This window comes from Bolinopsis microptera, chromosome 3 (assembly GCF_026151205.1).
Source record: "Bolinopsis microptera isolate Bmic1 chromosome 3, MBARI_Bmic_1.0, whole genome shotgun sequence".
In the NCBI taxonomy this organism is placed as follows: domain Eukaryota; kingdom Metazoa; phylum Ctenophora; class Tentaculata; order Lobata; family Bolinopsidae; genus Bolinopsis; species Bolinopsis microptera.
In genome coordinates this window covers 1978390-2005936 of record NC_087074.1, presented here as the reverse complement: position 1 = coordinate 2005936, position 27547 = coordinate 1978390, and the positions used below count along the sequence as shown (strand labels likewise).

At 39.9% G+C, this 27547-nt stretch overlaps 2 protein-coding genes across 2 annotated transcripts; one reads left to right on the top strand and one right to left on the bottom strand.

Moving 5' to 3' along the window:
* The first annotated feature begins 249 nt into the window (after positions 1–249).
* LOC134813326 (cyclin-dependent kinase 8-like) lies at positions 250–22785 on the top strand. Its single transcript, XM_063821020.1, has 11 exons — positions 250–415; positions 602–734; positions 2052–2223; positions 19119–19270; positions 19527–19658; positions 19905–19995; positions 20523–20583; positions 20776–20888; positions 21005–21140; positions 21462–21620; positions 21914–22785. The coding sequence occupies exons 1-11, from the start codon at positions 371–373 to the stop codon at positions 22247–22249; spliced, it is 1530 nt and encodes a 509-aa protein (XP_063677090.1). The 5' UTR covers positions 250–370; the 3' UTR covers positions 22250–22785.
* On the bottom strand, positions 13869–15761 carry LOC134812339 (uncharacterized). Its single transcript, XM_063819728.1, has 6 exons — positions 15709–15761; positions 15424–15547; positions 15057–15186; positions 14686–14934; positions 14423–14494; positions 13869–14100 (listed from the first exon to the last, which is right to left on the bottom strand). Exons 1-6 carry the CDS (start codon positions 15759–15761, stop codon positions 14003–14005), a joined length of 726 nt encoding a protein of 241 aa, XP_063675798.1. The 3' UTR covers positions 13869–14002.
* Positions 22786–27547: the final 4762 nt, after the last annotated feature.

Sequence of the window (27547 nt, the reverse complement as noted above, 5' to 3'; positions counted from 1 at the left end):
TAATTTTTAGTTTTTAAATACTGTAAACATTTTGCGAATCCTGTAGTCTTCTTATCACCTGGTTCTTAGTCTTCATTTTATTTAGGTTCTTAACCTTTTACTGTAATTTCTAGATACAAAATTATAAACGGTTCTTATTTTTGTAAAATATTTGCAATCCTTGAATTATCACGAATCATGAAGTTCTCCATCTCATTTATTCCAATATTTCATACAACACTTCATCATTAACAAAGTCTACCCTATAAGTGATGTGCTAAGTGCGACCATGTAAAGAGAAACAGAGAAACCACTACATCTGAATCTCCCATTTCCAGCTGGGCTTGTTTGACTGGTGTGTTTGGGTACCTTTATTTAAAGAACTCCAGATATGGACGTAGATTTCAAGATCCACACTGCAAAGCAGCGGGAAAAGGTAAGTTTAAAAATGTGTTCGTAATTAAAACTAGATAATATTATCTGTATAGTTAAAACTAACTAGTCATTAGAATGACCTCACCATACCAAATATAAATATCTTAATTTTACATAGAAACTAAAACTGTCTTTTTGAATTATTTTATCCACTTATCTACCCCTAATTTTGATAATCTGTGCGCAGGTGGAAGATATATTTGATTTCGAGGGCTGTAAAATAGGTCGTGGAACGTACGGTCACGTGTACAAGGCAAAGCCAAAGCGAGCTAATGCTGATGTGGGCAAAGTATACGCTCTCAAACTTATCGAGGGAACAGGTTTGCATTGTTCTGTAGGTCGCATTGTTATTAAATTCAGTATTTTTAGATTTGATGAATACTCCCGGAGTCCGGACGGAATTAATCTACTCTTTAAATTATAGAGTCATTTACTTGCCAGCTTCAATCCTTTATAATATACAATATCATTGCGCAATCCCATGCTCGCTGTTCCTCTCCAACCCCTCCCTCCCAGTACATCCCCTCAATCCCATGCTCGCTGTTATTCTCCAACCCCTCGCTCCCAGTACAGCCCCTCAATCCCATGCTCGCTGTTCTTCTCCAACACCTCCCTCCCAGTACAGCCCCTCAATCCCATGCTCGCTGTTCTTCTCCTACCCCTCGTTCCCAGTACAGCCCCTCAATCCCATGCTTGCTGTTCTTCTCCAACCCCTCCCTCCCAGTACAGCCCCTCAATCCCATGCTCGCTGTTCCTCTCCAACCCCTCCCTCCCAGTACAGCCCCTCAATCCCATGCTCGCTGTTCTTCTCCAACCCCTCCCTCCCAGTACAGCCCCTCAATCCCATGCTTGCTGTTCCTCTCCAACCCCTCGCTCCCAGTACAGCCCCTCAATCCCATGCTCACTGTTCCTCTCCAACCCCTCGCTCCCAGTACAGCCCCTCAATCCCATGCTCGCTGTTCCTCTCCAACCCCTCCCTCCCAGTACATCCCCTCAATCCCATGCTCGCTGTTCTTCTCCTACCCCTCGCTCCCAGTACAGCCCCTCAATCCCATGCTTGCTGTTCTTCTCCAACCCCTCGCTCCCAGTACAGCCCCTCAATCCCATGCTTGATGTTCTTCTCCAACCCCTCGCTCCCAGTACATCCCCTCAATCCCATGCTCGCTGTTCTTCTCCAACCCCTCCCTCCCAGTACAGCCCCTCAATCCCATGCTTGATGTTCTTCTCCAACCCCTCCCTCCCAGTACATCCCCACGATCCCATGCTCGCTGTTCTTCTCCAACCCCTCCCTCCCAGTACAGCCCCTCAATCCCATGCTCGCTGTTCCTCTCCAACCCCTCGCTCCCAGTACAGCCCCTCAATCCCATGCGCGCTGTTCCTCTCCAACCCCTCGCTCCCAGTACAGCCCCTCAATCCCATGCTCGCTGTTCCTCTCATACCCCTCACTCCCAGTACAGCCCCTCAATCCCATGCTTGCTGTTCCTCTCCAACCCCTCGCTCCCAGTACAGCCCCTCAATCCCATGCTCACTGTTCCTCTCCAACCCCTCGCTCCCAGTACAGTCCCTCAATCCCATGCTCGCTGTTCTTCTCCAACCCCTCCCTCCCAGTACAGCCCCTCAATTCAATCTACCCTCAGGTATCTCAATGTCTGCGTGTCGGGAGATTGCAATCCTCCGAGAGCTGGACCACCCTCATGTGATCAAACTTCACCGTGTATTCCTCTCTCACACTGACCACAAAGTGTGGCTGTTGTTTGATTACGCTGAACACGATCTCTGGCACATTATCAAGTATCACCGGTCTCAGAGGTACGTTTATACATTTATTAATACATTAATCCGCATCAGTTTATTGATTTATTTATTTAATTAATCTATTATATTTTACTCTTGTCCTGATATGGCGTGTGTATGATGTGGTTCTGACTTTTCTTTTTTTTTGTCGTGTTAAACTGGCTGTATTATGATTGTGGTTCAGATGAACCCTGATGCATTGTGCCCCGGTATATCGGAGTGGCACTTCCTGATTAGCCTTCAATGTTGTCCTCTTATTTGGGAATTGGGCCCAAGTCTAGAGTCATAGTATTTATTTGTTTCCTTAACTTCTGACATTTACTCTTTCATCACCAGATCTACGTATTTCGTCTTGAACCGTTTGGTTTTGATCATAATTTTATAGCAATACTGACTATAAGAAAAATTGTCATCATTGTGAAACATTAAGATAAGAAAATTAATTTTTTATCAAAGTTTTCTTTGGGAATAGAACTTTGAGTACCTCAATCATGTCTTGTGTCATCCTCAGTGACTTTGTAAAATGGTCATTCAGGAAAAATTCAGTCAAAACGGTGAAAAAAAGAAATAAAATCAATCATTCTTATTCTAGATCACATCTCCCCTTCAAAAATATTTATTTCAGATTCCGTTAAGGTAAAAGCCAAATTCATGATAAAGTTTTTACATTTAAATGCTTAATTTAGTATTTCTTTGGGTTTTCGATAACAACTTCTATTGAACACTCTTCGGAGGGAATCTTCTGTATCAAACAAGATGCGTCACCATCAGTCTCGTTACAGAACACTGCAGAAATGAGTAGTTATTAGGCTCCGGTTTTGACCTTTCTCTTTAGTACTCTTTAGTAATGATAACAACAAGCTAAATAGTAAATAGTGCAGGTTTAAATTATGAGCGAGACAGTTGATCATTATGAAGGGTTTTGGATTATTTAACTTTTTAATGGTTAGAAAAAAAATTGAATTAGAAACATTAGAATATCATCAGTAATCTGCTTGGGGATAAAATGCTTCAATTATCATAAGATTAGTAAGTTTTGGTATTACAATACCTTATGACTGATGAGTGTGGAGTCAGGCTTGTGTGCAGTAACACTCAATAAGACGCTACTCCTGGATCACCATGACACCACTTACCACCATGACACCACTACTTTCTACAACGTAAGTCCCTCTCTTCGTCTGTCAACTCGGCAAGAAATACACAACAAATATCAAATATTTTAACTGTAAAATGATCTTATTATTTTCAAGCAATACCAATTCTGTCTTAAAGTTTTTTAGTTTAATATGTTCAGAAAGCAGGTTCCATAATTACTGCTTTCTGAACATTTCTCTCGAACTTAGTAAGGGTATATTTTATGTTTTATATAATATTGTAAATATATCATAGAATCTTAGGCATACTTGGCTTGCTGACACATATCGTGCTATCCAGAGCAAATGTTTTATTTTGAAAGTCATCGATAATTACTGGTTCCCCTTTGTAGATCCAACACGACTTTCCATCTACGCTGACTGCTATTTTAGCTAAATTCCATGCGTCATCTCCACTGTTTCTAATCCTCACAGCCAAGACGTTCCCGACATTCACAGAGTCGGTTATGGAACAGGAGCTGGTCACACCCACACTCCTGTCAGCAACACAATCATGCTCTGCTGTCTGGCCTGAGATTTAAGAAGGAGATGTTTGTTATTTAACATGTTTTTAATAAGATATTTGTTATTTAACATGTTTTTAATAAGATGTTTGTTATTTAACATTTTTATGAAAATATTACTTGTTCCTATGAATAATGAAAACTCTTGGAAGAATACTAGTTGCTACAAAATATTATTATATTAAAGATAGCTTCGTTCTTAATATTTGTGAGGATTCCAAAAGAAGATAATATTAACCTGCACTTCCGATCATTGTATAAATATATCCAGATGTTGCTCCTCCATCCCATTCGCCGATGTTTCCTGTCGTCTGTGTGAAAACATACTCCACTGAAAGGGATATTAAATGTTTTGATAATTAAGATAAGATACTCCTCTACTTTGTAGGGCAGGGTTTATTGGGGGATATATTCATCTTAAAAATAAACTATATGTTGCGTACGGTAACCAAGGTAACCGCGCTATATTACGACAAGGTTCCATGCAACAGACGGCAGTTTTGCAATATACCGTCGTAATATAGTGCGGGAATCGTACACAACGTTTCTATGCTATGCCCTATGCTCTTTGATTAGTATTTATCACATCTACCAAATAAATCGTAGAATAATTTGAATGAAATAATTCGAGAACAATCAGAATAACACCTCGAACATTACCTTTGTTAAGGGACAACTCCACTTTGTTGAAGAGAGCTCCTCCGCCTTGCAGTTTAGTTACATTCCTGTTATCTGGGATAGAGAATTACGCCAGTTTAATCTTAATATTATATAATACGGAATGTGGATATGAAGATGATTAGCAATAACAATGTTCGGCTATGAGCATGATCCTAAGTCACACAGAAGTTGTTTTATAATAATTTCCTGATTCAGTAATCGGTACTCTGGTATTCAGTTTCAGTTTTCACGGACAAAGGGCACGAACCTATAAAACAATCCATGTTGCCTGCTTTTAGACCCGCGTAAGTTGAAGCTCCTGTACCATATTGTTTACTCTTCAATATGCATTTGTTCAGTGTGAGTATGTCTAGAAGTTCCACTATAACACTGTCGTCATAGACGATCACGAAAGATTGGCAATTAGCCAGATCTTTGCACTTCTTGTAACAATCGTCTATTCCAGTTGAGGTTACGTGTGTTATGTCAGATCCGTAATAGTCTGTATCTTTGTCTATGCACTGCCAATCTGAAATATTGGTTAAAATAATAATGTTAACTTAAGTTTTCTTCGATTTAAGGGTTGAAGATGTCAACTATACTTATAACTTTAGATTTGTTTGGAGAGGCGAATCATACACAGTTTAGGCTCTTGAAATCTTCGATATAAAAATCATCTTGAGAGAACCTCCTGAATAGAATTAAGTTAGGCTCATATTTAGGCGAAACAAAACAGTCTAAAAACAACTATACTTAACAACTACTTAAAAACAACTATACTTATAGTATACCATATTTTTCTTTCTACAAATTAAGTTTTTAAATTGTTTATCTATAAATTTACTGGTTTTTGTGAAAAGAGTAAGTTCCAACTGTTCTCCGTTAAAGGTTGCGGCATATCCGTCACTGGTTACTTTAATGAAGTATTCGTATATCTCCCCAGTTGATAGTTGGTTCGTTAGGGTCTTTGTGAACTAGACAAAATTAAAATTAGATCTTTGTAAGGTCTTTAAAATATCAATTCAATGGGAGAGTTGCTCATGAGGGAAAACATTATCAAAGAAGCAAACAAATATATTATGGAAAGCCTGATCCAAATTCATCACCATAAAAAGGTTAAACCCGAGCTGCTATTAAGCACACCTCAACCTAATCGAACTGAGTATAAGATAGGTTATTTGTTTACATTAATCAGAGAATGCTATATCGTACCTGGGTCCGATCATTACCGTAGGTAACAGTATTCCCATCTACCTCCACTGTTATGAAGAAGGCTGGAATATCACTTTCTGTTAGTAACTTGATCTCTGCTGGTTTATTAGCATTGAACTCAGCGCTGCAGATAAATTATATGTTTGAAAGTAATATCTATGGCAAACCAAGATCATGAAGAAGTTGTAAATTGAAATTAAATGTTACCGTATTCTTTATAAATTTGTTTAATTTTTGACTTTCTAACTTGGTATGGAACGATATTTGATGATTTGAACGTTCTTCCTACCTGACCTGAAGAATGGATCCTACTGTTAAAGTGTCACTGATAGGCTCTATCATAGAACTGGATCCGAGCTCTCTCGTCTCCCAGTTAATTGATAAGTCTTTGATAGCTGCAGGGAGAAATGTAGTATTATACCTCTCCTGATTCAAAATTATCTTCTGTAAAGACAAAAATATACAAAGAAAAGTTCTTAGTTCTTACCCCGTTCTTACATACCTTGACTGACTGTAGCTGTAACTGTTAATACAGATACAAACAGAGCTATACTCAACATTCTCGTGCTGTGTGTCCAGAACTAAATCAGAACGTCTTCAAAACCTTCTAGCTGCAGTTGAATAAGAAGGTTAAAAACCTTTAGTTGTTAAGTACTTAATAGTATATTATATAGATGAACAATAACCTGCACTCCCAATCGGTAAAAGTGCAGTGACTCTTATTCAACCAGCACAAGCAAACGAAGAACGGTTTTACTGGGTGTGGATGATTAACATTCTGATACCGAGCATACTGGCACCAAGGTGGACACAAGCGGTCATCTGAGAAGTAGTAACCACTGGAAATCCTCTTCTTCTTGATAGGAATCTTATCAACAGTCAGACGATCCAGATGATAGTCTGTTATAACTTGTTGGTCAAGCGACAACTCTAACAGCTCAGAGAACTAGAAGTTAACTTATCGAAACTAATGAAATGGCTGCACAGTTTTATCTTCACGAGAAATCAAGAAATGGCTGCACAGTTTTATCTTCACGAGAGCTGGATGAATAATTTATCTGCCTCTAGATGGTTCAGACAGCTCATTGGTTCAGACAGCTCGTTTTATAAAGGTTCCTCAATACATGTCACGTGACTAAGCTTTCTAGCCAATAAGAACCGAGTTTTCAGCGTATGTGGTGTTTGAGGAATGATAAGTATGTGATGGTATTGTTTAGCCTGCTTAATACTATTCTACTCTAATACTGAGCTGTTAGATCCCAGCTAGTCGGCACCTAACACATCACAATATAATCTATATCACTGTGAGAGTTACCCTTGGCTAATGATATCTTCAAGAGTAATGATTTACCCTGTACTAACGATAGTGAGGTACTGGAGCAATTGCTACTTGCGTTTATTTTATGACGATTCTTACCAAGCAATTGCCCATGGTATAAGACTACAATGTCCATGCCATGGGCAATGGCTTGGTCTCATGTATAAATAGTAGAGCCTCTACTAAAAGTTATGCTGAGCTTCATTAAAAACCTCATTTAATTGAAAACATCACGTGTAACCATGGTAACATCACGTGGATCGTGTAATGAGCAATTGATTGCGGTGTCATGTGGGGCGCCCTGTCAGTGGGCGCCTTTTCAGTGGGCACCCTGTCAGAGGACACCCTGTCAGTGGGCACAATGTCAGTGCAGTGGGCACCCTGCCAGTGGGCACCCTGCCAGTGCAGTGGGCACCCTGCCAGTGGGCACCCTGCCAGTGGGCACCCTGCCAGTGGGCACCCTGTCAGTGGGCACCCTGTCAGTGGACACCCTGCCAGTGGGCACCCTGTCAGTGGACACCCTGCCAGTGGGCAACCTGTCAGTGGGCACCCTGCCAGTGGGCACCCTGCCAGTGGGCACCCTGTCAGTGGGCACCCTGTCAGTGGGCACCCTGCCAGTGGGCACCCTGCCAGTGGGCACCCTGCCAGTGGGCACCCTGTCAGTGGGCACCCTGTCAGTGGGCAACCTGTCAGTGGGCAACCTGTCAGTGGGCACCCTGCCAGTGGGCACCCTGTCAGTGGGCAACCTGTCAGTGGTTTAAGTGCATTAACAGGTTTGTACTTTAATGCGGATTAATTCGAGAACATTTCACTTTTTTTGATTAAATACTTCAATTTTACAGAGTACAACAGAATAAATGATTTCAAAAAACTGAATTTGTCTCCATATTGTTATCCAACAACGCGGTATTTGTAGTGTGTAGAAATGTCTTCTGCAGTGTAGCAGAGAGGATTTTATCGCAGAGAAAAGATTTTTTCCGTTGTTTTTTTCTCTTGGAATTAGTGAAAAGTTTGGCTGTGTTTGGGTAAAATTTTTGCAGTACCCGAACCAGTCAAAAACAGTCGAAACCCGAACATTTCGGTCGTTTGTTAAGGCGAACCTGCTCAGCAGATCACTAGCAGCTGCAGCTGCTGACATCAGAGCTGAGCCTTTAAGTTTTGAGAGTCAATTTTGTTTAGATTCTGAATACAATGCACTGAATGGTAATGTGATCAGCAGCAGATTCAACTTCATTGACTTCCAACAATTCATCTTTAGTGTTTCTATGTATCTCGTCTTAAAACTTACTCGGTTTTCGATCATCATTTTATAGAAATACTGACCAAAAGTATGATTGTGATCATTTTTAAAACTCCAATTATAATTAGAAATAACACAAATTATATTACTAATTCACGATCTTTCCCTTCAAAAAATTTGTTTACAGATTTCGTAGAAGTAAAAGCCAAATTCAGCAAAAAGTCTGTACAATAAGATGATAACAAGTATTGGGTTTTTTATCACATATTCTATTCAAAACGCTTCTTCTGAAATTAAGGAAGAGAACCTTTTAAACCAGAGTTGATGTGTAGGAATCATCACAAGAACACGTTCATCACAAGAACACGTTCCAAATCTTCCATCGGGACCACTCCTCCCTGAAGAAATGAGAACCATTTAGTCTTTACCGTCTTAATATTTACCTGTAACTTATACTATCTATACTGTGTCTCTCACTCTCAGTAGAAATAAGATTAGATTATTATCAGTGGATAATTATAAAGAAGTAAATTGTTTGATTACTTAAAATCTCAATAATTAAGTTGTACCATAACATACCTGATGAATAATCAGTGTTGAGCTGTAATAAGTCTCTTCGGGCTGCAACTAATCTTTCACTGCAACTTTTCCCCCACCATCACACCTATTAGCCTGTCAATCCGGCAAGAGATACACTCAAAATATCAAAAATGGTAACTTGAAATTTGTTTCATTCTTTTCAAGTAACACGAAATCTTGGACCTTTACTGATAGTTGAAATTCGACATATGACGTCATCTAGCGTCATCTAGCGTCATCTAGCGTGAAATATCGCCAGATGATGATAGATGACGCTAGATGACGCTAGATGACGCTAGATGACGCCAATTAGCGACATTGTCGCTAAGTGCACGGCACCTTTCGAATGTCGCTATCTAGCGCTATCTAGCGCTATCTAGCGCTATCTAGCGCTATATGACGCTATATGACGCTATATGACGCTAGATGACGCTAGATGACGCTAGATGACGCTAAGCACGCAGCACTGACGCCAGGCGACAGATAGCGCTATTTTCATAAAAATTCTAGGGACGACATCTAGCGTCATCTAGCGTCATATGTTGCCGCGACATCTGACGCTATCTGACGTCATCTAGCGATATCTGACGTCATCTGACGACATCTGTCGCGACGACATCTGACGCAGGCGACATCAAGCGCTGGATAGCGGGATAAGTCAGTTTACGACAGTTCACGCTATCTAGCGCTATATAGCGCCAGATAGCGCTATATAGCGTCAGATGTCGTTGCGACATATAGCGCTAGATAGCGTTAGATAGCGCTAAATAGCGAAGAATTTTGGGTCGTGACAGTCCAGGCTATTTAGCGCTAGATGTCGCTATCTAGCGCTATATGTCGATGCGTCAGATGTCGTCGCTACATATAGCACAAGATATCATATCCTATCACAGTAACAGTAATCCTAACTCTGTGTGTGTGTGTGTGTGTGTGTGTGTGTGTGTGTGTGTGTGTGGGTGTGGGTGTGGGTGTGGGTGTGGGTGTGGGTGTGGGTGTGGGTGTGGGTGTGGGTGTGGGTGTGGGTGTGGGTGTGGGTGTGGGTGTGGGTGTGGGTGTGGGTGTGGGTGTGGGTGTGGGTGTGGGTGTGGGTGTGGGTGTGGGTGTGGGTGTGGGTGTGGGTGTGGGTGTGGGTGTGGGTGTGGGTGTGGGTGTGGGTGTGGGTGTGGACTGTGGGTGTGGGTGTGGGTGTGGGTGTGGGTGTGGGTGTGGGTGTGGGTGTGGGTGTGGGTGTGGGTGTGGGTGTGGGTGTGGGTGTGGGTGTGGGTGTGGGTGAGGGTGAGGGTGTGGGTGTGGGTGTGGGTGTGGGTGTGGGTGTGGGTGTGGGTGTGGGTGTGGGTGTGGGTGTGGGTGTGGGTGTGGGTGTGGGTGTGGGTGTGGGTGTGGGTGTGGGTGTGGGTGTGGGTGTGGGTGTGGGTGTGGGTGTGGGTGAGGGTGTGGGTGTGGGTGTGGGTGTGGGTGTGGGTGTGTGTGTGTGTGTGTGTGTGTGTGTGTGTGTGTGTGTGTGTGTGTGTGTGTGTGTGTGTGTGTGTGTGTGTGTGTGTGTGTGTGTGTGTGTGTGTGTGTGTAACTATAAGCTTGCGCGGCTCGTCGAAGTCACCCAACTATTACACTCGATTTATCAAATATTCGGCTGAGTGGAATAAAATATTAAATATCACTTAATCAAGGGGTCGTTTACATATTATAATTATATAAAGGGCCTGATGCCGCCGGCCGGGGTTTTCCAAATTATTATGCTCGCTAGTGTGATTGTGACATAATACTAATAGCTTAATAGCTATGTATGGAACTGATTACTAACAATGAGGGGTCGTTCACATACCCCGTAATCAGTTTTACCATAGCTATTATATTTATGTAAATATTACACTAGCGTAATCAATAATCATTTGAAAACCCCAACCTCCTCAGCTGATTACGTAATACTAATATGTAAACGACCGTCGACCCTTAACATTTCGGGATCGGAAGAAAGCGGCACGTACTATTTCGACGAAATTTATACAAGTTACTAACATCGTTGATTCATGATGCCAATCTTTCACAGCTCAGTGGTGCATTTCGCCGAAAAGCATTATTGGATACCGAGAAGCATTTTTGGATGCGCGGCGCGACACACTCACAGTATTGCATCGCGTTGATTCACGATGTCAATCCTTCACTGTTCATGTTCACAGCTCGGCGAGGCCCAGTCATGGTGCATATCGCCAATTTAGTAACATAGTTGGTCAGTTCGTACAAAAGTCTTAAAAAATTCGTACAGTTCGGCACGTTTTTTCAGTTTGGGATTAATTTGGGAAAAATTCGCCTCCTAAATTTTCGAAATATATAATAATAAAAAGCTAATTGCAAAAATTGGTGTTAAAATGGCGGGAAACGATGACGTGCGGATGCATGTTAATATTTAAATCTGAAATGTAACCTCCCGGACAAAAATAACAAATTTTTCGGACTGAAGTGATTACTGATTAAAAAACAAAAATTTTCTAAAAATTCGGTAAAAATTCCTCGACAGCTTTTTAAAATTTGTACAGTTCGATACCTTTTAAAAGTTCGTACATAAAGTAACGTACTGACCAAGTATGTTTAGTAAAGCACTAGTGGTTGCAAGAAGCATTATATTATTGGCTGCGCGGCGCGGCCCAGTAGTGCATCGCGCTACAACAAACATCGTCAATTAGATTACTCGAAGCTCAAAGCTGTAAAGTATTTATCCAAAATAATTCCGATCCCGAGGATTGTTACTGGGCCGCGCTCAGCCTGTCATTCCGCCAAATATTTATTCGCCAAATCTTAATGTTTATGAACATGTACATAATAGCCCAGGGACAAAAGGATTTCGCGATTATTTTGGCCAAAAATCGCGATACCGCGAAATTTAACAGGCTATACATTAAACTATACATAAAATTTGTCGCGGAGAATGGGAAATTTCGCGATTTCGTACATGCCGCGAAATCCTTTTGTCCCTGTAATAGCCTGGGTTCCCAGGTAAGAGGATTGACATAACTTATAAATTTATAATATATTAATTCTAAATACTGAATGCATCGCATTTTAAGGGTTTTGGTATTTTCGTAGCTAAATTGCACTAAAGCTTTCGCGCTTGCACTTCACACTTGCGCGTAGTTCGTAAACTGAAAACTCGTGGGTACGATATATGTGATACTGATTACTGAACAATAAATTCGGCTCGACTCTCATTACATTCTTTTAATAACTTGCTGTGCGAGATTTCAATACTATTAATTTGCAAATGCTAATTTAACATTTAGATCTTTACATCATCTTCTTTCACATAGCCATGTGTCTAAGCGTACTACTAGCGAGAGGGCTATGGTTAGAGCATAAACAGGTTATACTGGACGAATCTCACTCGTTAACGGGTGATACTCGTAATTTACTATCACGCCGTCACGCGCCGCTTTTTCTCAAAATATTAGTCTAAGCCTATACCAGCCGGCAAAGTTTTTATATGTAACTTACATACAACGTTAAAATTTAGTTGAGTTTTGAACGTTGCTTATAGTTGATAAGGTAACCTTGATCTGACGTCAAATAATAAACGTTTTGCAACGTTAAAAATAAAACCTATAACCAACGTTAGATATTTAACCTTTAACAACGTTTTATAATTATATGTAACCTACATACAACTTTAAAATGTAGTTGAATCTTAAACTCTGCTTATAGTTAGTAAGGTAACCTTGATCTGACGTCAAATAATAAACGTTTTGCAACGTTAAAAATAAAACTTATAACCAACGTTAGATATTTAACGTTTAACAACTATAGCCATAGCTATAGCTGTCGCCGCGATATCTAGCGCTAGATAGCGCTATCTAGCGTTAACTGTCACAAACCGATATTCTCCGCTAGATAGCGCTATCTAGCGCTAACAAGCGTTATCTAGCGGAGAATGTCGGTTTGTGACAGTTTACGCTAGATAGCGCTATCTAGCGCTAGCTGTCGCCGCGATATCTAGCGCTAGATAGCGCTATCTAGCGCTATCTAGCGTAAACTGTCACAAACCGACATTCTCTGCTAGATAGCGCCAGATAGCGCTAGATAGCGCTAGATAGCGCTGCGTCAGATGTCGTTGCGACATATAGCGTTAGATAGCGCTAGATACCGCTAGATGTCGCAAAAAAAAGGGCGGAAATTTTATGAAAATAGCGCTATCTGTCGCCTGGCGTCAGTGCTGCGTGCTTAGCGTCATCTAGCGTCATCTAGCGTCATATAGCGTCATATAGCGTCATATAGCGTCATATAGCGCTAGATAGCGCTAGATAGCGCTAGAAAGCGCTAGATAGCGACATTCGAAAGGTGCCGTGCACTTAGCGACAATGTCGCTAATTGGCGTCATCTAGCGTCATCTAGCGTCATCTAGCGTCATCTATCATCATCTGGCGATATTTCACGCTAGATGACGCTAGATGACGCTAGATGACGTCATATGTCGAATTTAAACTATCAGTAAAGGTCCGAAATCTTTCCTAAAAATTAAGTTTCAATATATGTTCAGAAAGCAGGTTCCATAATTACTGCTTTTTGAACATTTCTCTCGAACTTAGTAAGGGTATATTTTATGTTTTATATAATATTGTAAATATATCATAGAATCTTAGGCATACTTGGCTTGCTGACACATATTGTGCTATCCAGAGCGAATACTTCAGTTGTTTTGTCATCGATAATTACTGGTTCCCCTTTGTAGATCCAACACGACTTTCCATCTACGCTGACTGCTATTTTAGCTAAATTCCATGCATCATCTCCACTGTTTCTAATCCTCACTGCCAAGACGTTCCCGACGTTCACAGAGTCGGTTATGGAACAGGAGCTGGTCACACCCACATTCCTGTCAGCAACACAATCATGCTCTGCTGTCTGGCCTGAGATTTAAGAAGGAGATGTTTGTTATTTAACATGTTTTTGATAAGATATTTGTTATTTAACATGTTTTTAATAAGATGTTTGTTATTTAACATTTTTATGAAAATATTACTTGTTCCTATGAATAATGAAAACTCTTGGAAGAATACTAGTTGCTACAAAATATTATTATGCTAAGTAAAGATAGCTTCGTTCTTAATATTTGTGAGGATTCCAAAAGAAGATAATATTAACCTGCACTTCCGATCATTGTATAAATATATCCAGATGTTGCTCCTCCATCCCATTCGCCGATGTTTCCTGTCGTCTGTGTGAAAACATACTCCACTGAAAGGGATATTAAATGTTTTGATAATTGAGATAAGATACTCCATTACTTTGTAGGGCAGGGTTTATTAGGGAATATATTCATCTTAAAAATAAACTATATGTTGCGTACGGTAACCACGGTAACCGCGCTATATTACGACAAGGTTCCATGCAACAGACGGCAGTTTTGCAATATACCGTCGTAATATAGTGCGGGAACCGCACTCAAAGTTTCTATGCTATGCTCTTTGATTAGTATTTAACACATATACTAAATAAATGGTAGAATAATTTGAATGAAATAATTCGAGAACAATCAGAATAACACCTCGAACATTACCTTTGATAAGGGACAACTCCACTTTGTTGAACAGAGTTCCTCCACCTTGCAGTTTAGTTACATTCCTGTTATCTGGGATAGAGAATTACGCCAGTTTAATCTTAATATATAATATGGAATGTGGATATGAAGATGATTAGCAATAACAAGGTTCGGCTATGAGCATGATCCTAAGTCACACAGAAGTTGTTTTATAATAATTTCCTGATTCAGTAATCGGTACTGGTATTCAGTTTCAGTTTTCACGGGAAAAGGGCACGAACCTATAAAACAATCCATGTTGCCTGCTTTTAGACCCGCGAGGGTTACTGCTCCATTACCATATTTCTTACTCTTCGACCAGCAATTGTTTAGTGGATCTTGCGAAAAAGCACTGTCGTCATAGACGATCATGAAAGATTGGCAATCAGCCAGATCTTTGCACTTCTTGTAACAATCTTCTATTCCAGTAGAGGTTTGTGCTTTTAAGTCACATCCGGGGTAGTCTGTATCTTTGTCCATGCACTGCCAATCTGAAATATGAAATAAAAATAATTTAAGGGTTCATTAAGACGTCACTGTACTTATAGTATTCCATCTTTTTCTTTTAAATTTCTACAAATTAAGTTTTTAAATTGTTTATCTATAAATTTACTGGTTTTAGTGAAAAGAGTAAGTTCCAGCTGGTCTCCGTTAAAGGTTGCGGCATATCCGTTACTGGTTACTTTAATGAAGTATTCGTATATCTCCCCAGTAGATAGTTGGTTCGTTAGGATCTTTGTGAACTGGACAAAATTAAAATTAGATCTTTGTAAGGTTATTCAAATTACAATTCAATGGCGAGTTGCTCATGAGGGAAATTATCATCAAAGAAGCAAACAAATATATTATAGATAGCCTGATCCAAATTCATCGCCATAAAAAGGCTAAACCTGAGCTGCTAGTAAGCCCGCCTCAACCTTATTTAACTGAGTATAAGATAGGTCATTTTTTTACATTAATCAGAGAATACTACATCGTACCTGGGTCCGATCATTACCGTATTTTACAGTACTCCCATCTACCTCCACTGTTATGAAGAAGGCTGGAATATCACTTTCTGTTAATAACTTGATCTCTGCTGGTTTATTAACATTGAACTCAGCCCTGCAGATAAATTATATGTTTGAAAGTAATATCTATGGCAAACCAAGATCATGAAGAAGTTTGTAAATTGAAATTTAATGTTATTCTTTATAAATTTGTTTAATTTTTCACTTTTTGAATTGGTATGGAACGATATTTGATGTTTTGAACGTTCTCCTTACCTGACATGAAGAATGGATCCTACTGTTAAAGTGTCACTGATAGGCTCTATCATAGAACTGGATCCGAGCTCCCTCGTCTCCCAGTTAATTGATAAGTCTTTGATAGCTGCAGGGAGAAATGTAGTATTATACCTCTCCTGATTCAAAATTATCTTCTGTAAAGACAAAAATCAACAAACAAAAGTTTATCATCTCAGAATATATTAAGTATGTTTCAACATTGTTATTCTTAGTTCTTACATACCTTGACTGACTGTAGCTGTAGCTGTTAATACAGATACAAACAGAGCTATACTCAACATTCTCGTGCTGTGTGTCCAGAACTAAATCAGAACATCTTCAAAACCTTCTAGCTGCAGTTGAATAAGAAGGTTAAAAACCTTTAGTTGTTAAGTACTTAATAGTATATAATATAGATGAACAATAACCTGCACTCCCAATCGGTAAAAGTGCAGTGACTCTTATTCAACCAGCACAAGCAAACGGAGTCTAAGTAAACTATAGGTAAAAATATAATATTAATCATAAGCTAAAATGTACTAATCTTTGTATTCTAAATGGGGAAAAAGAAGAAACATTGTCAGTCAGTCGAGAAAATTGTCAGTCAGGCTATATGGCAGCTTTGTAGATGTTGTGACTATGCTAGTAGTGGTCCCAGGCTTGCGAACAGTTTTACTGGGTGTAGATGGTAAACATTCTTATACCGAGCATACTGGCACCAAGGTGGACACAAGCGGTCACCTGAGAAGTAGTAACCGCTGGAAATCCTCTTCTTCTTGATAAGAATCTTATCAACAGTCAGACGATCCAGATGATAGTCTGTTATAACTTGTTGGTCAAGCGACAACCCTAACAGCTCAGAGAACTAGAAGTTAACTTATCGAAACTACTGAAATGGCTGCACAGTTTTATCTTCACGAGAAATCAAGAAATGGCTGCACGGTTTTATCTTCACGAGAAATCAAGAAATGGCTGCACAGTTTTATCTTCACGAGAAATCAAGAAATGGCTGCACAGTTTTATCTCCACGAGAAATCAAGAAATGGCCGCACAGTTTTATCTCCACGAGAAATCAAGAAATGGCTGCACGGTTTTATCTTCACGAGAAATCAAGAATTGGCTGCACGGTTTTATCTTCACGAGAGCTGGATAAATAATTTATCTGCCTCTATATGGTTCAGACAGCTCATTGGTTCAGACAGCTCATTTTATAAAGGTTCCTCAATACATGTCACGTGACTAAGCTTTCTAGCCAATAAAAACCGAGTTTTCAGCGTATGTGGTGTTTGAGGAAATAAGTTAGTATGTGATGGTATTGTTTAGCCTGCTTAATACCATTCTACTGGAATACTGAGCTGCTAGATCCTAGCTAGACGGCACCTAACACATCACAATATAATCTACATCACTGTGAGAGTTAACCTTGGCTAATGATATCTTCACGAGTAATGATTTACCCTGTACTAAAGATAGTGAGGTACTGGAGCAGTTCCTGCTTGAGTTTATTTTATGACAATTCTCCACATAGTCCTAGAGTTAGAGTTAAACTATGAGAGTAAAATTTACTGTCGACGCCGACCAATCAAAAGAAAAAGAGATTAAAACTTCCATGCCATGGGTAATTGCTTGGTCCCCTGTGTGCGCCCTGCCAGTGGGCACCCTGCCAGTGGGCACCCTGCCAGTGGGCACCCTGTCAGTTGGCACCCTGCCAGTGGGCACCCTGCCAGTGGGCAACCTGCCAGTAGGCAAACTGCAACTGCCAGTGGGCACCCTGTCAGTGGGCACCCTGTCAGTGGGCACCCTGTCAGTGGGCACCCCGTCAGTGGGCACCCTGTCAGTGGGCACCCTGTCAGTGTCCACCCTGTCAGTGGGCGCCCTGTCAGTGGGCACCCTGTCAGTGGTTTGCGTGCATTAACAGGTTTGTACTATAATGCGGATTAATTCGAGAACATTTCACTTTTTTTATCGGTAAGAGTGCAGTGAACCATGGGATCCAGCAAAGGTACTGGAAAACGGTTGTACTGGCTGCAGAAAACAGTCGACCAACGCGGACGGTAACTGGGATAGCGACAGTACTAAAACCAAGTGAGAAATTGGTAAAGCAACAAGTCACACTCCTAACAACTCGAGGAGAAGTTAACTTATCAAAACTACTGAAATGGCTTCACGAGAGCTGGACGAATAATGTTTCTGCCTCTAGATGGTACAGAGATCTGATTATATGTAAACCAAGGGTCCTTGAATAATGTATCTGCCTCTAGATGGTACAGAGAGCTGATTATGTAAACCAAGGCTCCTCCTTAATACATGCAAAGCTTTTAGTTCTAGCCAATGAGAACCGAGTTTTCAGCGTATGAGGTATTGGAACAATCCTCGATTAATGTGTAATGGTCTAACCCCGGTCGAAGAGCCCTCATGAATGTGTTGAATGTATTGTTCATCTCGCGCTAAGAAGCCCTCTTATCATCCTCGTACAGTGTAGGTTGTGAACAATTACCTTCCTGGAATACTGTTCTCATAACTGCTACTGAGCAGTTAGATCTACGATTCTACATTATTATTATTGAGAACAGTTAGATTATAATATGATGAACATCACTGTGAGACGTGAGCGTGGTCGTAATGATTAGTAACTTCTGGGCGTAGAAAATATAGTCAGAATAGCTAATGAAATGTTTATAAATTATACCTGTGAAAATTCTCTTTTCCACGAGCAGTGATTGTTTTCGATTGTAGAAAACGATTTGCTTGTAAAAAGCTCTAGGTATAGAATCTGTCTGATGACATCTCAAGAAACAACACCTGTCATTACTGTTCTCCACGAGCAGTGTTTTACCCTCAACTAATGATAGTGGAACACTTGAGCTGCTGAATAATTCTCCCTATTTCCCAAGAGTTAAACTGTGAGAGTACGCCGCACTTATATCACCAATACTAGACTTAGCCTTGTATTTCTATAACGCCGCACTTATATCACCAATACTAGACTTAGCCTTGTATTTCTATAACGCCGCACTTATATCACCAATACTAGATTTAGCCTTGTATTTCTAAGTTCTATAAAGCCGCACTTATATCACCGATACTAGATTTAGCCTTGTATTTCTGTAACGCCGCACTTATATCACCAATACTAGATTTAGCCTTGTATTTCTAAGTTCTATAAAGCCGCACTTATATCACCGATACTAGATTTAGCCTTGTACTTCTATAACGCCGCACTTATATCACCAATACTAGATTTAGCCTTGTATTTCTAAGTTCTATAAAGCCGCACTTATATCACCGATACTAGATTTAGCCTTGTATTTCTGTAACGCCGCACTTATATCACCGATACTAGATTTAGCCTTGTACTTCTATAAACAACACAGTATTTAGTTATTTAAAATCCTTCTCCTCCCCCTCAGGCAGAGCAAGTCGCACAAGAAGAACTTTGCAATTCCTATAGTGACGGTGAAAAGTCTACTGTATCAGATACTGGACGGTATTGATTACCTTCACAGGAACTGGGTCCTCCACAGGGACCTGAAACCTGCTAATATTCTAGTGATGGGAGAAGGTATGTCTGCTGGACATTCTCGTTATTTTAAGCAAATATTTGTGCGTGTTACAATCTAGCAATCGAAAATGGGCCATCGACTTATAAAAACCAGCTGCACGTATTTAAAAATTAATTTATTTACAGGACCAGAGAAAGGAACGTTAAAGATAACAGTCACTTCTTTCTGAGATTATTTAATTTATTTACAGGACCAGAGAAAGGAACGTTAAAGATAACAGACACTTCTTTCTGAGATTATTTCATTTATTTACAGGACCAGAGAAAGGAACGTTAAAGATAACAGACATGGGGTTTGCCAGACTCTTTAACAACCCCCTAAAACCTCTAGCTGAGCTGGATCCCGTGGTGGTTACCTTCTGGTACCGCGCTCCTGAACTTCTACTTGGTAAATAAAACTACAAATATCATGTTATAATGTTTTTTGACACGAAGGGAAACACACAACGTAAGGCTTGAAGTCTTCGTAAAACTACATCATTAGAGCCTCAAATTATTTGTTATATAGTAGTGTTTAAAGTATTAATACTAGAAATATCATCTTATTGAGGATTTATGAGATATTTAATTGGTCAGTGGAAAAAAATACCGTCAAATCTGTGAAATTTCGGTTTAGGAAATATCATATTTTCAGGGGCTAAACATTACACCAAAGCTATTGACACCTGGGCTATAGGGTGTATATTTGCTGAACTGTTAACCACTGAACCAATATTCCATTGTCGGTAAGTTACCCTTAAATATAATGCTTCTGTTACCCTTTAATATAATGCTTCTGTTACCCTTTAATATAATGCTTCTGTTACCCTTTAATATAATGCTTCTGATACCCTTTAATATAATGCTTCTGTTACCCTTTAATATAATGCTTCTGTTACCCTTTAATATAATGCTTCTGTTACCCTTTAATATAATGCTTCTGTTACTATTTAGTATAATGCTTCTGTTACCCTTTAATATAATGCTTCTGTTACCCTTTAATATAATGCTTCTGTTACCCTTTAATATAATGCTTCTGTAACCCTTTAATATAATGCTTCAGTTACCCTTTAATATAATGCTTCTGTTACCCTTTAATATAATGCTTCTGTTACCCTTTTAGATAAGGTAAGTACACTGTTACCCTTTTAGATAAGGTAAATACACTGTTACCCTTATAATACTGTTTTTGCGGATAAATAATCGTATTTCCACTCTGCAGAATAACAGAAATATAACCCACTTATTTGTCAGCTGACTATATCTTTCCCAGACAGGAAGATATAAAGACGAACAACCCCTACCATCATGATCAGCTGGATAGGATCTTTATGGTGATTATTTAGTATTTTAATTGATTTAAAGCCATGGATTAAGAACTCTAATTGAGTTTTGAGCGTTTTGGCTTTCACTCTACTATCGATACTGGTATTTTTAATTTCCAAATCCCCCTCCCCTACTTTGCAATAAACTTTACCAGATCCTGGGGTAATACCCAGATAATACTAATCACGCTGATTTACCAGGTGATGGGATTCCCTTCAGACAAAGGGCCTGGGGAGTGGGAGGACCTGAAGAAGATGCCAGAATACAACACTTTACAGAAGGAGTTCAGCAAGTCTAACTACGTCAACAACAGGTGAACTATCATAGTTATAACACAAATATACCATAATTATAACTATCTTAAGTTATAAAAAGTAGAAATACGTATTGATTTTAAGTTAAACAATAACCCCTAAACCTCTCCTACAGCCTGGTCAGATACATGGACAAGCACAAGCTGAAACAAGACACACGCGCGTTCCAGCTGCTCGCTAAGCTGCTTCACATGGACCCTAAGAAGAGACTAAGCGCTCAGGGAGCTCTAGAGGATCCCTACTTCACGGAGGTTTGTTTCTGACATAGTAGTAGCATAAAGTCATTGTAAAAACAGAAACATAAGGCTTGAATACTATGCACTAATGGGCTACAGTTCTGCCAGCGACCCTAGAAACCACCTTTAGCCCTCGCCGTCCAGGTGATTATATCTCTCAACTCATTTTCCCTGACAATTATCCCTGACAATTATCCCTGACAATTATCCCTGACAATTATCCCTGACAATTATCCCTGACAATTATCCCTGACAATTATCCCTGACAATTATCCCTGACAATCATCCTTGACAATTACCCTTGACAATCATCCCTGACAATTACCCCACGTTTAGGAGCCACTGCCGCGTGATAACGCGTTTGGGGACGACAAAATACCGTACCCGAAACGAGAGTACCTGAACGAGGACGAGGACGGAGAGAAGGGGAGCACTAAACTCGCTTCTGCTAAAACTGATGGGGTTCCTTCAAGTAAACGGATGAGGACACTGCAAGTAAGTAGTAGTAGCAAGTAAGGAGTTATGATATTTTACATCTACTACTGTTCTTCATTGACCTGACATTAGTGCACATTTTGATACTATAATCAGATTTACTTGAATCAAAAAACAAATAATAATAAATATAACCATTGGGGTTTTTATTTTTAACTGATTATGATGTAGATAATAAATTAGTCCATTAGAGACAATCCGCTCACGAGGGGCTTTCAACAACAAAAAACTATAAAACGCTCGTTATAATCCTCCACTAGCCCAACCTGACCACCTATATAGCTATATTTCAGCAACAGAACAAACCAGGCAGTTCAGGCACATACCAGTCCTCCTCCCACTCCTCCACCACCTACCAGACCACCCAACAGTTCCCCGTATCTTCCCAACCCTCCTTCGCTCCGGGCCAGCAGTACACCCAGACTGGGCAGGTTCCCCAGGTTCAGCAGGGCCAGTTCAGTAACCAGACCCAGTTCAACCAGCAGTACCAGCAGCAGTACCACCAGGCCCAGCAACAGAGGCAGCAGCAGCAACAGCAACAGTTCCAGCAGCAGCAACAGCAGCAGCAGTACACTCAGCAGTACGATCAGCACGGCAACTACGTACCTCATAATAACAACAGGTTCTGATGGATCTGTGCTGACACAGTGTAACGTGATGCCCATATAAGGAATTAACCTGATCTGTAGAACTGGGCTGTATTCGAATTGTTTGATGGAATGATATTCAAGAACTGGGAGAGACACGTGATGCCCATATAAGGAGAGACTCGTTTCGTATGAGTTAGTTTCAATATGCGACTTGTTAGAGGGGCCGGGCCTCTATTTTTAAATTTATTATCATTAGTGAACTCAAGTTAAGCTTTTGAATTGACAGAAATCGATGGAGTTGATAAGCTTTTTCAAAAACTGTTATTATATTAATATGCTCGTATCCTTTACGCGATAAAACTGTATGCTTAATTCCTGTTTACATAATTCTTGCAGCACATTTTATTTTTATGATATCTTACTCCTTCATAAAAATTTTTAGACGGTAATATATGATATCTTGTTGCAGATTAACGTTTGTTGTTGAGTGGTAGTTGGAATAGTTGTGGTCGAAATAAAACTGATGTCCTGGCCTACAGAATTCGATCTTCCCGGATATTTATAGAATTATAAAATTTTATGTTAAATGTAGTCTAAATAGTCTACAGTTAACTGCTATCATTACATAATATGTTCGAGAGGCAGGAATGGCCAGATCAGATGTTGAATGATATCTCGTTTAATTAATTATGCCTACCATGGTTTAATTTTCTTCTTATAATATTTTATTTTATTTTTTAAATGTTGTATTTCTATCATGTGTATGGAATTAACTTGTATCCCTTGAAAGCTGTTATCGGAAGTAACTGTATTCTCTTTTTCATTTTACGATGCACGAAAGGTACGAATTCTTGCGGGCCAGGAACTGGTACTGGTACTGGTACTGGTACTGGTACTGGTACTGGTACTGGTACTGGTACTGCACCTGTAACTGTAACTGTAACTTTACCAATTACAAATTGCGTATCTCTTACCAAGGCTAATGAATGTTTCATTATCTTCACATTCCTGGAGCCTCTTCTAATCAGAGACTCCTCAATTATAACATGATTTATGGAAATTAAATACGTTTAAAGACTATAATACATAATAAGTCACCAAGCCTACTATCCTTTAAGATTAGCATTACAATGTGTGATTAAGTAAGTACGGACAATTCTTTCTTGATTGAACACCTGTTAAAGGCGCCCGAGCCACATGTTCTGGTCACCATAGCAACTAGAAACCTGACAAATCGTTGCATCTTAAGCAAAGGCAAGTGGTCAGCGCGCCTTGCCTGCCTTGCCTAGTTTTGTTCTGCTTAATAAAAGGGATGAGGCTTTAATGTTTTACTGCGTGTGTCACTGCACTGTGTGTGTTTCCAGGGCTACGGTTTACTGTGAGTGTCACTGCACTGCGTGTATTTCCAGGGCGAGGTTTACGTTTTTCATGCAACAGCGTTTGTAAGAAATTACAAATAATCCTTTTACTACCATCGTTGTCATGATCGTTATTAATATTTATATTAGCAGTTACAAGTTAGGCTGCTTTAAGTTTAAGCCGCGCAGAAGGTGTCAATACATCAGTTTGGTTGGCCAAATGCCAAAAGCTAACAACTTACTTTTAAAAGTAAGTTGTTAGCTTTTGGCATTTGGCCAACCAAACTGATGTATTGACACCTTCTGCGCGGCTTAAACTTAAAGCATAACCTTGAAGTAACTTGGGATGATAAGAATTGGTCATGTACAATATTAAAAGCTTTTAATATTGTACAAGACCAATTCTTATCATCCCAAGTTACTTCAAGGTTATGGTTATACAAATGTAGCTTTGACTTTTAAGACATTCGAAACATCATTAACATTTGCATTTATGTTTTAGGCACATGCTCGTTATGCTGGAGCCTCGGGTAATGTTAAGTTACATTACATGCAATGAACCCCCGCCCCCCCCCCCCCCACTGGACACCTGCTGCGGTATACTACTATTACTTCCTCATTAACAATGGCTAACTATATAAGGATGATAATATTGTTAGACAGTAATACTAATAACGTAAGACTAAGTTTAAACGTTAGAGTTAGACTTAGCATTTTACCCAAGTAATAGCATGTTTTTTTCATTAACAATGGCCAACTGGACACACGCTGCAACCCCTTTTGTTTGCGCGGCTGGCCGGCGAGAGACACAAGACAGAGCTAGAGGTATGCCACAATGCCATATGCAACGTGTAACAAATAGCCAACTAAGGATGATACTAATGTTATAATAATACTAATATGTAATAGTAATAATAATATTTACTGTTAAAGTCTGTTAGTATTAGTATACGATTTTATCTGTCCAGAGCCCTAAGCCCTTGCGCTTGCAGTGACGCGAAAGCACATGGTGAGGTGAAGTACAACTATACGATAACTATAAACTATAAGTATAGGGTTTGAATATCTGCCTAAGAGCAATGCGGCAATGCCAATATTATCGTGTAATCGTAAATTTAAACGTTAAGAGTTAGTGTTACTGTTAGTGTGTAGTGTTAGTGTTAGAATTCACATAGCCATGAGTCTGCGCGTACTGCGTTTGGATCACAAGTAAAATAGTCTACTGCAAGCGAGAGGGCTCTGGTTAGAGCAACTGTTAGACTAAGCGTTTTACCTAAGTATACTTATAGTAGTTTACCTTATCGGAATTTATTTGAACAGACATTAATTAGACGTTCAAATTTTGGTGGACGTCCTAAGTAGACGTAGATGAACCCTCGATCGTTGTTCGTTCAAATTATGTCAGTTCACGCAATGTCCGGTAAAATACCGTCGGATAAGGTATAGTAGTAGTACTATATATAAATATAAATATCAATGGCAAGAGTTTTAGTGTTTAGGGGAGATTTAATACTTCGTCGCGTCTGCGAGGTCAGTTCACAGTTCACAGCTACTATACAGTTGTGACAGTTTCCTTACTTTATTTCGCGACTCTTATCTTATTGGGCACCGAGCTGCGCTCAGCTTGTCATTCCGGATGATGATTAATCACTCTACACTCGACTGTCACGTGACTTTTTCAACCCCTTCTCTAGCTGGTCCTGAACGACTATTCGAAACCCTAACCCTGTAATCTGATCCCAACCCTAACCCTAACCCAATCCTTAACAAAAGCATATGCTGAAACCCTAACCCTATTGAGAAATTTGACTAAATTCCTTATACGGTCATATCACGTGATCGAGACAGTTTTTCGCCAATATCTCATCAGGGGAGCATTTTAACCCTATGTCATGGGGGGTGATTCGGAATCAGCGTCCGAAAATACATCGATTGAAGTTGGTTTCAACTGTCGGGGACCCTTTTAGAACAATCTCGAAGATCGACTGTAGAGTGATTTAGCACGCTCGTGTCATTCCGCCGCAGCTTCAATTAGTTTATGAATGGAATGTAAAAAAGCTTAAGGTCCGGGGTCCCCAGCTAATCTATTTCTTGTCATACGTTGTATGACCCGCCGCGCACGAACGTGATACAATCTATTTCGTGACTCTTATACAAACATTTTATCATTTCACACTACTACAGCTAGAATATTGGGCGCGACATCTGTCCGAATCAGAAAATAGGTTATTTGGACAATAGTTTATGTCGGATCCTACCGTACGATTTTCTTAAAACTTTCCATTGTAGTGCGATGCACTACTGGGCCGCGCCGCGCATCAAATAATTCTTCTCGCAACGTAGATCGGCGAGATGCACCACTGGGCCTCACCGAGCTGCGAAGGATTGACATCGTGAATCAAAACTTTCCATAAAGTATGGTGGTTATAGGACAAAAAATATGTGTAAGTTTGAGCAAGTTTCTATATGAGCCAAGTTTAAGATATTTAATTTCCTTAAACACAAAAAATATATCCAATTCGGTGGTTTTCAGTGGTTCCAAAGCATATATCTGGAGATCCAACGATACGATTTTCTTGAAACTTTCTAGATATAAGTAAAATAGCTTTAAGACAAATAATTCGTGCAAGTTTGGATAAATTTCTATGTGCCAAACTTGAGATATCATTTCAAACACACGAAAATAGTGCTGTCGGACAAATGTCGTGTAACAGTGGAACTGAAGTGATCCCACCTACGACATACGAGTGAAAACTGAGAGGTGGCGCGGCTGACATTAGCAATTAGCTTTTCATTAGCTTTCATTACGTTTGAATTATCGCATATACTCTGCATACACCGCGCCACCTTTCAGGCGCGCCACCTCTCAGTTTTCACTCGTAGTTGGGAACTCCACTGTAACCCTACAGCTACTAGGCAGTGCGCCATCGACAATAAGACGCGCGCGCTGACCATTGAATGGTTTTTAGCTCTTATTTCGGCCAGCACATTATTTTGGAAACAATTGAAAAGTTATAATACTTCCCATATAACAATTTTGTTGAAATTTGGTCAGCTTACGTAAACACTTATGTTCTACTGAACCTAATTTAGTTTGAGCAATTTAGATGGTCAGAATTTGAGTTATCAACGAATTTATACCTATTTTGTCATTTTTAGACCTCTTAATCAAGGCCAATCTCTCCCAACTAAATTAGGTTCGGTAGTTAAGTATGATTGGAAGGTTCTGACAAATTTTCAGCATGATTCATGTTCAGGAACCGAAGATATGACAGAATAATACGACAAAAATCAACGAATTTCGTCAAATTACGCGACTTTTACACCTAATTTTGCTCCAAAAGCCGCGCACCATCAAATATGGCACCTAGGCGAAACTCGCTGATCATTCCAAAAAGGTATAATAAATTTGGCACTGTGAAAATTCTCACAGTCTCTAGAAAACGATGGTACAAAAATTTTGAAAATCTGAGCAACTTTATTTTTATCGTGCACCGCCTACAGCTACAAGGCTTCTCTTTCCTTATCTTTCTTTTAACGGGGTGTAGTGTGTAACTCATAACTGTAACAGTGCAGTTCGGACATGTTTTAGTATTCCTTACCGGCCCTCAGGCCCTGACTTTCCCGCCGCGTCCTCATGAGTATAACTGCAGTGCTGCTCGCGTGACCTCGGACACGCGACACGTGATCCCACGTGACCAGTAGCGCGGTAAGCGGGTTGGGGTATCAGGGTATAGCGGGGAGTCTTGGACGCGGCGCAGTTATAATTTAAAAAAGTTGAGTTTTGGTCATGAGTTCAGTAATCGTATTAGTTTTGTGCAACGATTCAAAGTCCAACCACCAACGGAATTAAAAAATATATTACCGTGCAATTATAAATATAAAGAACTAATCAAATTTGTATTTATAATCTAAATCACCCAATTAAATTTAAGCAAATGAGCAAAGCTGTATGAAATTTGCATTGTGAAATTCAAAG

Excerpts from the sequence above, each read along its gene's own strand:
- LOC134812339 (XM_063819728.1), bottom strand. The coding sequence starts at position 15,761 with ATGATAGAGCCTATCAGTGACACTTTAACAGTAGGATCCATTCTTCAT. Across the intron at positions 15,187-15,423 it reads ACGGTAATGATCGGACCCAG|TTCACAAAGATCCTAACGAA; the intron begins GTACGATGTAGT and ends AATTTTGTCCAG. Across the intron at positions 14,101-14,422 it reads GGAGTTGTCCCTTATCAAAG|TGGAGTATGTTTTCACACAG; the intron begins GTAATGTTCGAG and ends TATCCCTTTCAG.
- LOC134813326 (XM_063821020.1), top strand. The coding sequence starts at position 371 with ATGGACGTAGATTTCAAGATCCACACTGCAAAGCAGCGGGAAAAG. Across the intron at positions 19,659-19,904 it reads CGCTCCTGAACTTCTACTTG|GGGCTAAACATTACACCAAA; the intron begins GTAAATAAAACT and ends TCATATTTTCAG. Across the intron at positions 19,996-20,522 it reads GAACCAATATTCCATTGTCG|ACAGGAAGATATAAAGACGA; the intron begins GTAAGTTACCCT and ends TATCTTTCCCAG.